This window comes from Ammodytes marinus (assembly GCF_949987685.1).
Source record: "Ammodytes marinus genome assembly, chromosome: 10".
NCBI lineage: Eukaryota > Metazoa > Chordata > Actinopteri > Uranoscopiformes > Ammodytidae > Ammodytes > Ammodytes marinus.
The window spans coordinates 15,669,507-15,684,551 of record NC_137214.1 but is presented as its reverse complement, the minus strand read 5'-3'; the positions used below and the strand labels follow the sequence as shown (position 1 = coordinate 15,684,551).

Genomic DNA, 15,045 nt, shown 5'->3' with positions numbered 1-15,045 from the left:
AGATACAAAAAGCATTCCTATTATAATTTTGTTAGGGGATTAATTCTCGGAAAATAATGCTGTTGCTTAGTTTTTGAGATTCACAATATTTCTGTAAATGATAGACATGAAATAAAGAATTGGAGGTGAGACTAAATATCGTTTGTTTTATTGATAACCCCTTTGCAACAATGGGTGATGTTGAATTTTTGTTGTAATCTTGTAATATAACGTAGTCATTCCCTGTCAGGTTAATTCCTTCCTGCTGAAAAATACATAGTAAGTATATCAGATTTATCATGGAAATAGTGTAGTTATGAAGACCAAGCATCATATGGGATATACCCTGAATTAATTCATATTATTTTGTAAATATAAATGTTGCTGTTAGATCATTTCTGACTGCAGTTTGACTGACATTTTTGGTGAAAAGGCTGACATTGGGCTGTAGGTCATTTATAGGCCTACCGTATGTATGACAATAGCTTACAGTTTTGGGGACAGCAATTATTTTTGGTACTTCATAGACAAAGGCAATTATTTGAGAGAATAATACTAAGATGAATTGATAATTTGCCTAAAGCTAGTAATTGTTAGATGCTGCCCTGGCACCTTTTGCCACTTGACAATGTAGGTGGATTACTTTAATTTGCAATATTCAGAACAATTGAAAAATGTCAACAAAAATTCTGAACCAAATGATATTCAGTGTCAAACAGTGACAGTGTCCATGTTTACTCTGAAATTACAAATGAAAGTGGATATTTTTATATTTCATGTCAGACCAACCGCATGGTCCTCATAAAATAGGTCAGTAAGGTTTTCTGAGACCTTGTCAAAAGTTACCTATATATCAAAGTTTTAAATAAAGATGAAACTAGGCCAGATTACAGCCTGCCCTGTGTGTGTCTGGTTTCCAGGCAACTGCACTCAGATAGACACCAAATTACTATTGTAGTCCTTATGCTTGGCGGGTGACGGGGAAAGGACTACAACTCCTTGCACGCAACCGAGCGGATATGCCATACTGCGCAAGCGCAGAGCAAACGGTCGCGCGGAAGATTTGAGTTTTGTTTGAATGGCTGAACAGGGACTAGCACAGTGTTTTCAAGTTTTAGCAATGTAGAAAATGGCAACAACGCTAAACTTATCGGGGCCATTGGATTCGGACCGATCGGATCTCAGCGACCAGTCCGTGTCTAGCCGGAGCAGTAACAGAAGTTTGAGAGTCGCGGAAAATGAGAGAAGGAAGAATGAGGCGGAGGACCCGTTTGTTCTGGCCCTGAAGTACTTCTATGACGGTAGGACCAGGATTAAAACTAGGCAGGTCGACAGCAGATGATGGCGTTAACTGTTACAAAAAGCCTTTCGGTTGGACTCCCCGGGATTTATACGTTAACGTTACCGCGAGGACAAACGGAATGAAGTAAAACCGTGTCTGTTTACGTTAATCAGTCCACGAATGTAATTTATTGATAGCCGATGTTGCCAAGTTGCCAGTGTAGTGTGCCGCTCATCGACTCTGTAAAACTACTGTTTTAAATTTCTTAAAGTCAGCCAAATGGCCTGGGTAAGCAGTAGCATCCTCAACAACTCTTAAAGAAAGGATTTCATGCCATTGTGCATAAATAACTAAAATATATTTCCTGTCCTGTGACCAAAAGGACTTCACTTAGATTATAATTGTACAAAGAGATTCCAGGATATATTTCTAGATGACATCTAAGCAACAATATGGTGCTATGGTATCCAAAGATAAAAACATGAAACTCCTGAATGGATTTTAACCTTTGATAAACTGTGGAAGTAGTTTTCATGTGCTTAAGGGTCAGCATGATAATAATAAACAGTCGTCCCATATCAATATTTGCAGAAAAATAAATCAACATTTTTTTGGAGAAAGAAATGTTGTGAGAGCTTTTCAATTAAAACAAAACATAACATGCATATTCTCCCCTCCTGTAGTTAAAGCAGGTACTCCTGTGGTGGGGAACGATGAGGTGGAGAGGAGCCTGGTGCAGGTGGAGAAGGTGGGCTACAGTAAGGGACTCTCCCCAGAGGCCATCTCTACTATGCTGGAGTTTGCCATGAGCCTCCGTATGGGTAAGACCGCCACGTTGCAGCAACTGTGGAATCATGGCTATTGGAACAGCAAAAATAATATGCCTGTAATGACTCTGTCATACTCTGCACAGGGTCAAATGAGGCTTGAGTCTGTGTATTCCCTTTCAACAGATTTTGATTCTGTGCATTTCTTGTGTAGGGCCTTCTCTGTGCCCCCGTGTGCTAAAGTGTCTGATCCCTGACACTGTGGTGCCACAGGAGGCAATTGTCCGAGCTGTGGTTTGGTTAGGTGTTGGCAAAATACCTAACGGCACACAAGTAAGTGCAAATAAGAATGTTTGATAGAAATATTAAAGCTTTAAGAGGAAACTTTGGTCACAATGGGTTGAGAGACTTATATTACAAAATATGTGATTTAAGACTACTTCAAGACTTTAAGACTACTTCATTGATGTAATTCAGTCATTAAAAAAAAACGAATGCACACCTTTTAAGTTTTAAAAGTAAATACAGTAAATGGTTGAAATTCAAAAAATATTTGGGATTGATTAACCTGCTTTTGATTCTGTATGTGTCTTTGCTAAGATGGTACCATAGTTAACCCATGTTTGTGTTTACTTGCATGAACAATTTTCAGGTACTATTCCTAAAGTGGGTGTTGACCATATTTGACATGATTGATGCAAAGGACCAACTTCGAGCTATCTACGGCTTCATCTTCAGCTTTGTCACAAATGAAAATCTGGTATGTGTGTACTGATCATCTTTGCATTGTTCGCTAAATCTAAATGGCATGACATGTGTATGCTATTCATTAACACTTGTCTCTGAGCAATACATATGGGGTTCACTAAGCTTATTTGTCATTTAAATTTCATGTATATACTATTACACTTACACGTTTGAGCTGTTTGTTCACTCTTGAACGATTGTCCACTGACTGCAACACAATAACGTGATATTGGATCCCCCGGACAACTTCTGAGATATGAAGTAATTATCATTTTCATATATTTTTACAGAGTCCTTTCATCTGCCATCTGTTATACCTTTTGACCAGAAAGGAAAGTGGTAAGTCAAAAAGATTTCACAGCTGAAATATGATCCACATTTGTGCTGCCATTTCCCAGTTTTTCCTCCATTATTTCCTCCTTTTAGTATTCTCATCACTTCTACAAACATTATTGACTGCTTCATTTGTTCCCCCTGGATGTAGTGCGAGTCTTCAGAGTCAGGAAGCTGCTGGAGCTACAGTCTAAACTGGTAAACATTCTGTTGATATGATGCCATCTTCTAGAGCCATTTATCAAAGTTATGACATTATTTCCTCACACAGTTGGAAAATCTATTCAATGCTAAAACTTGTTTATTCCTATGATCCGTTAATTGTTCTCATAAACAGTGGCCCTTTCCATATAACTGTTTATTTTTGTAATCTTCATTATAAGGAAACGTCTGGTACCAACTAGGGCCCGACCGATATATTGGCCAGCTGATTTAATCGGCCGATTATAGCACATCTCCGAAAATCGGCAAAATGGCCGCAGATTTCTTGCCGATTTTTTTTTTTAATTATTATTTATTCCAGCAATCATGTTGAGTCAGATGCATTGCTGCCCCGGAGGTAGCCTTATAGCATATTAACAGCAGCAGCAGGTGTGTTGTAATAAATTAAATTTGACAGTTCCCCCTGACACCAATAGCAGAGTCATTGGTCATCTCTTGACTGTTAAAGGGGTAGTTCAGGATTTTAGACATAGGGCCTTATTCCCAAGTTAGCCTTGGTGTTCTTTATCAGTGGAGACAGTTTTCAACACATTTAATTCAGTCCTTCTAGTTGCAGAGTGCACTCGTGCTAAGCTAGCGCACGGCATCGGGGGGATACCTAGCCTGCTACTAAAACAGTCTTACCCACTCCACAGTACACCCGAGGCCAATCAATTATAACGCCAGACTATCGATGTAAATGTCTGTGTTGATAGAATAATTTTTGAAATAAAACCAACCTCGCATCGCATGAATTATCGCATTTTGAGGGACTACTTTCTTAGCAGCAGCAGACTTTTACTTTGCTGTGTAACCGAATCACTACAGCAGAAAGTAAACAGAGCAGCGTGGGACAGAAACTGAAACTGCACTGCCACCAGTCTACCGTCATTCTGTCCCGGTTCTCTGCTGCAGCTCCAGCGGGGGCTGTCTCTACAGACGCTCTTTCTCTTTCTGCCCTTTGAGCATCCCTCTCAATTCTCCATCAGTGTATTCCGGCTTGTACAGGTACGGTTCGTTGGATACAACAAATTCCTCATAATCGTCTTCAAAAGCAGACGCATTGCTAAGTCCTCCAAACGTGGCCATATCTTGTTTATTGCATAGGCTAATACAACTCCTTTGTGCACTGTACTCTGCGTCTGTAAGACAGCAGCAGGTAAACAAACTATTATAGAGCCTGTAACCTAGATATTAGTCCGCCGCTGCCGCAGCCTACAAGGAATAAAGTCCCTCAAAATGCAATATGCGAGGTTGGTTTTATTTCAAAAATTATTCTATCAACACAGACATTTACATCGATAGTCTGGCGTTATAATTGATTGGCCTCGGGTGTACTGTGGAGTGGGTAAGACTGTTTTAGTAGCAGGCTAGGTATCCCCCCGATGCCGTGCGCTAGCTTAGCACGAGCGCACTCTGCAACTAGAAGGACTGAATTAAATGTGTTGAAAACTGTCTCCACTGATAAAGAACACCAAGGCTAACTTGGGAATAAGGCCCTATGTCTAAAATCCTGAACTACCCCTTTAATAGTAGTTGATATTACTATAGTTATTATATAGAATTTATATAGTGCTTTATTGGAGGTCATTCGAAGACACTTTACATCAAACATATAGAAAATCATACTTATAGAAAAAGAAAACAAAATACAGACAAATTAAAGATAAGGTTTGGAGTGGAGTCAGGTGTAATTATGCTTTCTTAAAGAGGTGAGTTTTGAGTTGACTTTTGAACAAGTTTATTTAGTCTGAGATGCTGATGTTTGGAGGGAGGGAGTTCCAGAGGGTTGGGTGCAGTTACATAAAATGCTTAATGTTCTGAGTTTGAAAATGTGTCATGTCACTTTAGACATATTTGTAACAATTTTTTTTTTTAGATAATGCATATTTCAATAAATAAAAAGTTCCTGTACACCTATTGACAGTAACAAGTATTTATATATATTTAAGGGTTCAAAAAAGTAAAAATGTTCAATATATATTTATGGGATTTAAATTTTTGTTTAAATCGGCCGATTTAATCGTTATCGTAATTTTTCTCAGAAAATAATCGGCATCGGCACCCAAAATTCCATATCGGTCGGGCCCTAGTACCAACATGCATCTTCATAATTGTGATGCTATTTGCTCTTGTTTCCTCAGGGAAGGCAGCCATTTCTCCTGCACCTACTGTCACTTTACAAAGTGTTTTGTCCTGAATTAGTGACACTCTCCATTCCATCACGAATGAAGGTTTGTACATGGCCTGTGCCGCTCGTAATAATGACCATGATATCTAAAGCACCTATGAAATTGTAGTTTTTCTGTTTCCCTACAGAGTGGGTTTAGGAACCACAATTTACCCTGGAAATCAGCGTTGATTGCTGTCCAGAAGAGGAACGGTTCCCAGGTTGCCTCCAGCATCAGCCTGGCTCTCACGACTAAAGATAAGACCAACTCCAGGAAAAGGGTATGGAGATCCATTTACGATGCATTGCTTTGTGTGTGTTTGCAATCAAGTCTTACCACACCGCAGTTAGGCTAATGCCATTGCAGCGTTTCATCAGAAAATAATGCTGTAATTAAAGTACCACATCCATAAAGTGTATGTGTGTAATGAATTCTGTTTATCATGATTTTATCATTTTATTAAAGTTGTACTTTGCTGTTTCAGGGGAGGGGGATTCAATTTAATCTGCCGAGCCTGCAGGTGGTTTACAAAATATATATTGACTCTACCGTATTTTCCGCACTATAAGCCGCACTGGACTATAAGCCGCAGGTGTTATAATGTTTAATTACCATATGTAAGAGTTCGTGCACAGAGGGAATTGTCGGGAAAGAGATGGCTGCTTGAGGAAGCCCCCATTTATTAACATTTCAACAAACAAGTTGCATATTTGCATAACGTACGTAAGTGTTACCATTTAGTGCAATAGTAGCTACTAGGGATGGACACGAGTGTTTTCGCTACTCGTGTGATCGCTTGCATTCCTCGAGGATCAATCGATTCCTCGTTAAACTTTTTTCTATTTTTAGAACGCAACCCATCTGTCTACAGAACAACGGTTGATCGCAATAAAGCGCTCAATGCTAATGTCAAACAGTCACAGTTGCCATATGATATTAAGGATTTTTTTCCACAAGTTTAAAACACATTTTCCTCACTGAAAGTAATTAAATAGACGGGCCACAATTTAAACCGATCGAGTAGGTCTGCGATGGGGAGAAAAAAAGCGAAAAAAAGCATGGGCTGTTGTTGTAACAAAAAAAATAGCCTAAGTCACCATTTAAAATAAGAAGGGCAGCAGATAATATAAAATGATTGTCCTACAATTTAAATACATATAAATAACTCACCAAAGCAGATAGTTGTAGGCCTATATCCAACCGCGTAATGCTCACTCCGTGTCTGTGAATAATTACCGCGACTAATTCCTCATTAACGGAACGTTACACCGGTCGGTTTTTGAATCTTATCCCCATATTCCCTTTTGAAGGCTTCTTAACTGTTGTTGGCTCGGAGCGAATGTGCCTGAAGTAAGCCTTGCTTCTTCTTTTCTTTCCAAGCGGAGAGCACCTTGCATGCTCACCTGGAGTCTACTCATTACTAACTAACGGGTGTCATCTCCCCTTTTTATAAACGTAACTTTATCATATGCTTTGAAATAATTGGACAGTTATATTCCTGAAAATGTTCTGGAGAAGAAAGGAGAGACCGTGTTCAGCTCCGCGGTGCTGTGGAGAACACAGGTGGCACGGAGGTGGCAGTTTATTTGCAGTCGATGTTTGACACAACGCTCAGTTTATTGCACTTGCATCAAAATATTTAATTTTGTTAAACTTTATTTTATCCGTTTTGTGCCGTTTTGTACACTATATAACATTTTAAAATAGGGGCGGCCGCCGCCCGCCGGCCTAAAAGCTACAGAAAAAAAAAAAAAAACGATTTTCCTCATCCACCAATCGAGTTCATTTGAAACGAGGAGTACTCGATTACTAACGCACATCCCTAGTAGCTACAGAACATATACTGTGCTGTGTAATAACAGGGTCGAAAAATGGGGAAAAAGTCGCGGCTTATAGTCCGAAAACTACGGTACATGTTATTCTTAGAATTGAATAATTATATGATCATAAATCAAAACAAAATTATTTTCCCTACACCTGGAACCAAAGAGACTAGGTTTTTTGTAAGAGCTGTGGGCCATGCTACTGTTAACAACAACTGTGAAAAAGTAACTTTTCTGGTAGCTCTCTAACTTCAAACAGTGCTCCATGGATCCACTTTTCCTGTGAGGAAAGTGTTTTGGTACACCTTACAGCCTCTTCCCTGATCTGATACAGTCAAAGTCACATAGTGCACCATTTAGTTTCAGGAAATGAACAATTAAAAACTAACATACACCTGACTTTTTTTTCTTTTCTTATTTTACTTAGAAACACGGCCACCTGGAATTGCCAGCGATGAGTTCTGTTGTCAATAAAGACGCTCAGGTAAAGCCTTCGTCAAGCAGAAAGCTGGTCCCGCTGGTGCAGCTCCACTCCTTTGCTCAGCTGCTGGAAAATATGCACCGTATAGAGGTAATTTCTCCTCGGACAAATCCCTGAGCCTTGCATCTGCGGGTTGCCCCTGCTCCTTTACTGTCTCCCTTTTGTATTTCACTCTTTCCGTTCCCATCTACCCCAGCTTTCACAGTACAGCTGCTTGTCCCACAGCCCCAGCACACTGGGAGCACATGGGATATCATTAAGCATGTAGATCATTATTCATTTAAGCAACAGAATGAAACATTCCAGTTTCTCCATGCCATTAGGTCACGTTGACATCTGTTGGAAATGTGATATAGCCTCATGGCCACAGGGTGGTGCTGTGCTACTGCTATATATCTGTCTGTACGCTGTACTAGGCCACTTACGGGTTTTGTCCTAGAGAAGGCGCAGCAGAGGTAGCCTGGGGCTGTAATTTGTTTATTAGATTAGAGCATAAACCAGCTTCATGGGCGGAGTGCTTATCGTTTGTCTTTTTTAAACGGGCCATTGTTCCCTTTACAGATATCATCAGTGGTTTATCTCTCCTATATGAGTAATGAAAGCAAAAGACCAGAGGTGAGATGTATCAGAGTGCATTTGGTCATTTAAAGAGGCCTCTCCATGAATGTCTATTTGCTCTGCAGATTTAGAGTCCTGATAAACTAATATGTCATTTTAAATGTCTTGCAGACTTTTATGCGCCATGCTACATAAATTCACCCCTTAATGCACACAAAGCCATAGTGAACAATAAGGCTTTTGGACGGCAATTCCTAACTGTTCATTGCCAGGAAAGCGCTACTTTAACCGTTTCTAAGGAAAGACAGAGGCACATAAAATGAATCAGCAAAGACATTGATAAAAGATCAACGATTACTTCCCTCATTGCCTGCCCTCCTGTTATCAAAAGGTGAATGATGCTGTCTAATTTTTTTTTTAATTTTTTTTTTTTTAAAGATATTTTTTGTGAATGCTGTCTCAGTTTAATAATACAACTGTTTCATAGTGATCTAAGAACTGAGTTGTGTCTACTAACGGTCAATCTTCTCTTCATTCACATTTATTTTCTACACTGACAAAGTCCCCATGTTGGGAGGCAGCTGTCCATGCACAAGTAGGGACTGTATAATCTATCCAGCGTGATGGTAGAAGTGTCCCAGTACTGCCTTTTTATAGGGATTACTGGATACTGATGAATTAGCCCAGTAGCGGGTTGGTGGCCCACTCAAAGAAAACAAGGAAATGAGCATCAGTTTATTATTTTTTTGTTGTTGAAACTGAGCAGTGTTGTTGTGTGTTTTGGTTTTGATGCAATATTTGATTTTGAGTGAGTATAATCATGTGCCAATATGATTTAAAAAAAAAAAAGTATTCTCTGTACTTCTTTCTATTTATGAATGCTCATACTTTCTTGCACGTGTTTCTTCATTTTCCCATTCCACCAGCTGCCCGCTCAGATGGGCTCACTGCTCAGCTCCAGTCTGGCACTGCTGTACCTGGACTGTGTACAGGATGAGTCGGCCCTCCTGCGACTCAACTTCTGGCTCGGCTACGCTCTCCAAGAAGGTAAGGGAGGGGGAGGACAAGCATCCACCAAACGGCGGAGACGTCTTCTATATGTGGAAGATTCCTCCAAAGCAAAGCTTGCCTTGAAATGAACCCTAAGGCATTACCTCGTTGGCATATGAGACTAGGGTTGTTCGAAGATGCAACAAAAAATAAATATTCAGTTTTTTTGTTTATTTTCTTTGACTTTTTATTCCCTTGACTTTCTCATTCACTAAATGCCCTTTTTGATTTTCTGGTTAAGAATTTTTCTTCTGTGGCGACGGAGGAGCCTACCAGAATTCAGAAGAGGCACTGCAGTTTTTGAGCAAGTTGCTGTCCACACAGCACTTTCTCCAGGTGAGCCTCAGTTTTCACTTCAGGCCCTGATAACTGACTCTATACCGCACAGCTGTCGACTGTTTCATGTATTTATTAACTTGCTCCTACATGCTTACCCAGCGCCTGCTGTCAAACAATGACCTCACAATGTTTTTAAATGTGTCCACCAGGAGGGGTTTTCCAGTTCCGAGGCTTTTCTGTACAGATTTCTCAATGTTTGGGACGGTTCCCTCCTCCGCCAAGAGGTCCTCGGCCTCCTGAGCAACATTCCTGTTGTCCCCAGCTCCCGTGAGTTTTGCTTGGAAACTCTGTCCGTCTATATAATTAGGGTTCCTTCTTTGTGTCTGTCGGTCTGTCTGTCTGTCTCTCTCTCTCTCTCACACACACACACACACACACACACACACACACACACACACACACACACACACACTGTTTACAACTTTTAAACTCTCCAATCTTGCCCTCCATTTGTGTACCAGCTAACCCTTTTTGTACCCATGTCAAAAGGCCTGCAACCATATTGTGCCATATCCTAGGAATTGCATTGTGTTGCATTGAATTCTATAATTGGTTCAACTGTAACCTTCTGTCAACCCCGCTTCAGAAATCGGACAGCTCCTGTTTGAGCCTCTCATGCAGCTCTTCTTCACATCCTCTCTGTTTTTCAAGGTAGGCCATTTCTCTCTGAGGCACAGCTAGAATAAGCTTGCTCCTGCTACTGTATTTAAATCACAAAACTCTCCGTTATGAGTTAATAGAAAAGATAAGTAGTGTTTGCCTTGCCTTTTTTTAATGAAGCAATTATAATGGTTCCTGTATTAGCTTAGTGTTTTAAACTACTGCATTGCTGATTGCTTTTCCTCTTTGTGTTGTGTGTGTGTGTGTGTATGTGTGTGTATGTGTGTGTATGTGTGTGTGTGTGTGTGTGTGTGTGTGTGTGTGTGTGCGCGCATGCAGTGTGGACTAATGGAGTGTCTAAACAATATGCTGTTGAAGTGGCTGACCTGGCACTCAGTGTATGCTCTGGAGGACGACTTGGAAATGAGCCTCAACAGCCACACCTCCATGTGAGTCTCACATCTACTTCCTGCTACTTGTTTATGCCTAAAGCGTAAACAAGCAATGCACCTGTAGCACTTTGTGAATTTACTTAAGCGCGTGAAGATTATAGCTCTTTTAGCTTTTACTTTGGTGCCAATAAATGCCCAAATAGTTCTCTCAGATGTAATAAGTGTTGAGGTGTTGCCTCAAAAATGTTTTACTCTCGGTTAGTTTAGTAAAAAAAATATATATTTTGTGTCCCAGTTGGATTAATAGTTATACACTTGCAATTAAGGCAGGAGTGTGTATTGACACACTTTCCCCTTTTGTTTTGAACCTTTTCATCCATCAAATAATTTAATTTGAATGTGCTTGCTGACAGAAACAGCCCTAATATCTGGTTACATTTTTTACCAGCTGAATGGATTTTAGTTGGTGTTGTTTATGTTTGAACACCAGGGCTTCGCCAGTTTCAAATCCTCACGTGTGTCAACCTACAATAAGTGGGAGATCCATTCTTAATCACTGCCACTTCAGAACTCGCCTCTGGTACTCAGCCAAAGTAGAACTCGGAGAGTATAGATTTAGAAATGATCAATTGTGTATTAGTACTCACTCCCAAAACATCTACCCTGATTCATTGTTTGTCCTTTGTGTCTGATTTGGTTGCTGCCTCCGGTCGTATCAGAGACCCAAATCAATAATATACTCCATGCTTCGAGAGCAAATCAGCTGACCGGTGTTACAGCTTTTACTGTGCACCGTTCATAGTGTTGTGGTTAAATTGTGTGTATGTGTGTGTGTGTGTCTGTGTGTCTGCTTTGCCCTCTGTGCCAGAATCATTACTCTGTCGGGGTTCAACGATACAGTGATGGAGCTGGTTCACTTTGTGGGCCGGCTGGCCTCTGTGGGTCTCCAGCTCGAAGGCTGCCACTCTCTTCTCCTCAGCTTCATCCTGGACTTCTATGAGACGGTAAATGAGCTGATGCTGATGCTTTAATCTGCTTTTGTAGCTTAACCAGGCAAGAGACAACAACCTCTGCCTGGGCTTTACCGGGGATTTCAAACAATATATCTTCATTTAAAGGACTCAAACATATGTTGGAGTATTATTACTAATTGATTCTCATGGAGTATTATTACTCATTGTCTCTCGTCCCACAGGTGTGTGACACGTTTCTAAAGTATGGGCTCCCCCTGGTGGTGATGCCTCCACCTGGAGTTTTTTACCCAGCCCTGTTTGCCACTGACCCTGTTAGCCTGGACAGACTAGCCTACATTATGTACAGGTATGGGAGACTCTTCATCTCTACATATGCGACAACTTACAATACGCCTCTCCAGAGGCAAACACTAGCAACACCCTTAATGTTGTATGCCATGTGGGTATGCATATTTGATGACGGGACATAAATGGAATCAAATGGCTTCTTTGTACTCGCATGTTAATGTACTGTATGGTGCATGATTCATGATAATGACGGGCTAAGAGGCAATGCACTTTAGCCGGCTTCTCTTTTTTTATGGAGAATTCAAGTGTGATTTGTAACTTCTAGGATTTAATAACACAAATCCTTACACTGTTGGCTAATTGTCTACACCTCAGGGTTCTGAAATAATTATACCAGAGCTGAGCATAAATGCCATGTCGGAGGGAAATAGAAAAGTAATTGCCATGTATTTTTTTTGCCAGACCTTAGAGAACATGGTGTTTTGAGGTTATTCGTGATCACAGGGTTCACTTGTTTTTCTCTGTTAACATTCTTTGTTCAGGTACAAGGTGAACTTGACATCAGCCAAGAGTCAAGAAAAACTCACAGAGGTAAAAGCAAATTATGTTTTTCTTGCTATGGCTTTCTGGAAATTAGACTTGTATTGTAGTGATAAGTGTCCAAATACATGTTGGTCCATTGCACCAAATAATTGACATAGGATGTGGGGTGAATCATTAGCAGTCATTTGATTAGAAGAGCTCATTTTGCATGCATTCAGCTGTTGCTCTCCTCTGAAGTGCCTTACTGTTTATTTTGATTCACTGTGATAGTTTTTTATAGATTTTACATTTCTCAGCCCGGCTCTTTAGGAATTCATAAGCCTCCACGTATAGCTGCTAACCTTTAATCTCCTCTCAGATGAGGACTAAAAAAGTTGATTTTAATACATCTGCCACAGCGGGATGTGAATTTACAAGTACGTCAGGCTGCCAGAGTGCTCCCGTGAAAATGTCAGTGGCACTTTTTATTAGGAAAAATGGACTCGGTAAATGGCATACAAATTAATCAGCACAACAACCATCAGGCGTGAAACCCTGCCGATACGGCGAGTGGTTTAGTTATTATTTTTTATTCACTTTCTCTTCTTTATTTCTCATTTCGATTTTTTTCTTTTTCCTCCCATTTTTCAGCAGGCCTTTCAGATCAGCCGTCAGACGTTCCGCCAGTTCAACCTTTACATTGTGGAGATGGTCAACTGCCTGTGGAACTCCAAGATGTTTCAGCCAGGCATGGGTGTGCAGCTGGAAGAGGAGGTGCTGCTCAAGAGCAACGTACCACAATACTGGACGCGCTTCGACCTCATCCATCACCCGGCCTTCATGAGCTATGCTGTTGACTTTCACCTAAAGGTGAGGGTGGACCGTACAGGATGTCTGGATTTGATATGTTTGGGGAACATTTCCTCTTATGTACCTTTTTTTTCTGCTGCTTATTTTCAAACTATACGAGGCCAGCTGCAGATCAGTGTGCAACCAAGTCTGAACAGTTTTGTTAATAGACTTGCAGGCAAGACGAGATAAATGTGACATTAATGTATCTTTCATAGCAGATACATTAATGCAGAAGGACACTTTATTATTAATGGATGCAGCATGAGACGTGGGTTTCATCATTTTTAATAATACACGTACCTTCTTTTTTTTTTGGGGGGGGGGGGCTGCCTTCAACATCCAGCCGTGATCTTGTGAGATTAATAGGAAGGGCTGACAATGAATATTTATGTTCTCTTTTTATCAGTGTTGGCCAGAGAAAAAGGACATGGACCTCAACTCCATAAAGGTACGTGGGGTCTCTTTTTCATTCCTGCATTTGCAATGGACCTCACATGTAGTTTGATGTGCATCAGTCATAATTCAGACACTGAGAGAAATTGCTTCGATCAAAAATATCTTCAGAAGTCTTTTGATTGTGACTGTGTGTTTCTGTGTGTGTTACGCGTTTCAGCATTCGAAGCCATGGAGCTGGTACCTGGATTATTTGTTCACTCAGGGTTATGACGGCCTTCAACAATTTATTCAGAGCAGTATCCGCAGGCAGCCCTCGGCAGGCGACGGGGAGGGGCAAAGCCTGTCCACGTCGAAGAGCTAGATGACTCAACTCAGTAGAGAGGAAAACGCCACCACTTGCATCTGGCCATTTTTCAAAAGGACTTGTACATATTTCATCTCTTTTATCTCTTCCAAGTGTGCATTTTGAAAGCGATCGAGTGTATCTTTTTGTGTACATAGATGTATCTGCGTTTGTGTATTTTTACGTATAGTTTTATCCATTCATTGCTAATAGAGCATAATGCCCCAACGACCATTTGTCAGAACCAACGTCAATAGTACATTTAAGTTAAGCAAATACACACTCAACATAGAAAGTAGTATGTTGATTGCAAAAAAAAAAAAAAAATGAAAGGGGTCCATTGTAAGACACACTCATTTAGGGTCAGTGGGAAATATCCACACAAACTTTTAAATAGCAAAATATAATATTTTATGGCTTATGATCGACATTAATGTTGATGGGACTTTAAATTATTATTTTTCAGTATGTTTTTTTGCAATAAATCTATAATTGAATTTTTTTTTAACCCATTGATGTTGAAACTGCTACTACATACAAAATGCATTTTTCTTTAGCTTTCTGCTTATGTTTGTATTGTATTCTTGTACAGTTTGCCATCTGCAAAACCTGACTCTTACACCTTAATTAAAAAAGTGTAAGATTTTACTTAAAAGACAATAAAATCAATCTGTCGTCTTCTCATAGTCATAACAATATACTACAGTACCTCATGGTTTTACGAGGCAAGGGTCTGGGGTTTTTTCCCCTAATGTGAACCTGAATTTTGCTTCTATTAAATGGCATCTGTATTCTTATACACTAGTGTCAGTCGCTCAGCCAGATGGATAATAACATTTTGATTAACTGAGCCATCTGGATGGTTATGGGGCCCCTGGCTCCATGGTTACTTTTGAAATCACTGCATGCAAGGTATGTCCAGTGATCATCTTTGTCCAAACATAGTT

The 15,045-nt window shown here is 40.2% G+C and overlaps 1 protein-coding gene across 1 annotated transcript; it reads left to right on the top strand.

Moving 5' to 3' along the window:
* Positions 1–1,108: 1,108 nt before the first annotated feature.
* Positions 1,109–14,696, top strand: cenpi (centromere protein I; the record flags this gene model as incomplete). The annotated part of the gene is made up of 20 exons (XM_080035020.1): positions 1,109–1,280; positions 1,945–2,082; positions 2,243–2,361; positions 2,681–2,788; positions 3,066–3,114; positions 3,260–3,306; positions 5,454–5,543; positions 5,629–5,760; positions 7,731–7,874; positions 9,269–9,389; positions 9,634–9,728; positions 9,881–9,998; positions 10,318–10,382; positions 10,671–10,780; positions 11,592–11,727; positions 11,919–12,043; positions 12,528–12,576; positions 13,159–13,377; positions 13,766–13,807; positions 13,973–14,696. 20 exons carry the CDS (start codon positions 1,109–1,111, stop codon positions 14,114–14,116), a joined length of 2,223 nt encoding a protein of 740 aa, XP_079891146.1. The 3' UTR covers positions 14,117–14,696.
* Between the last annotated feature and the right edge of the window lie 349 nt (positions 14,697–15,045).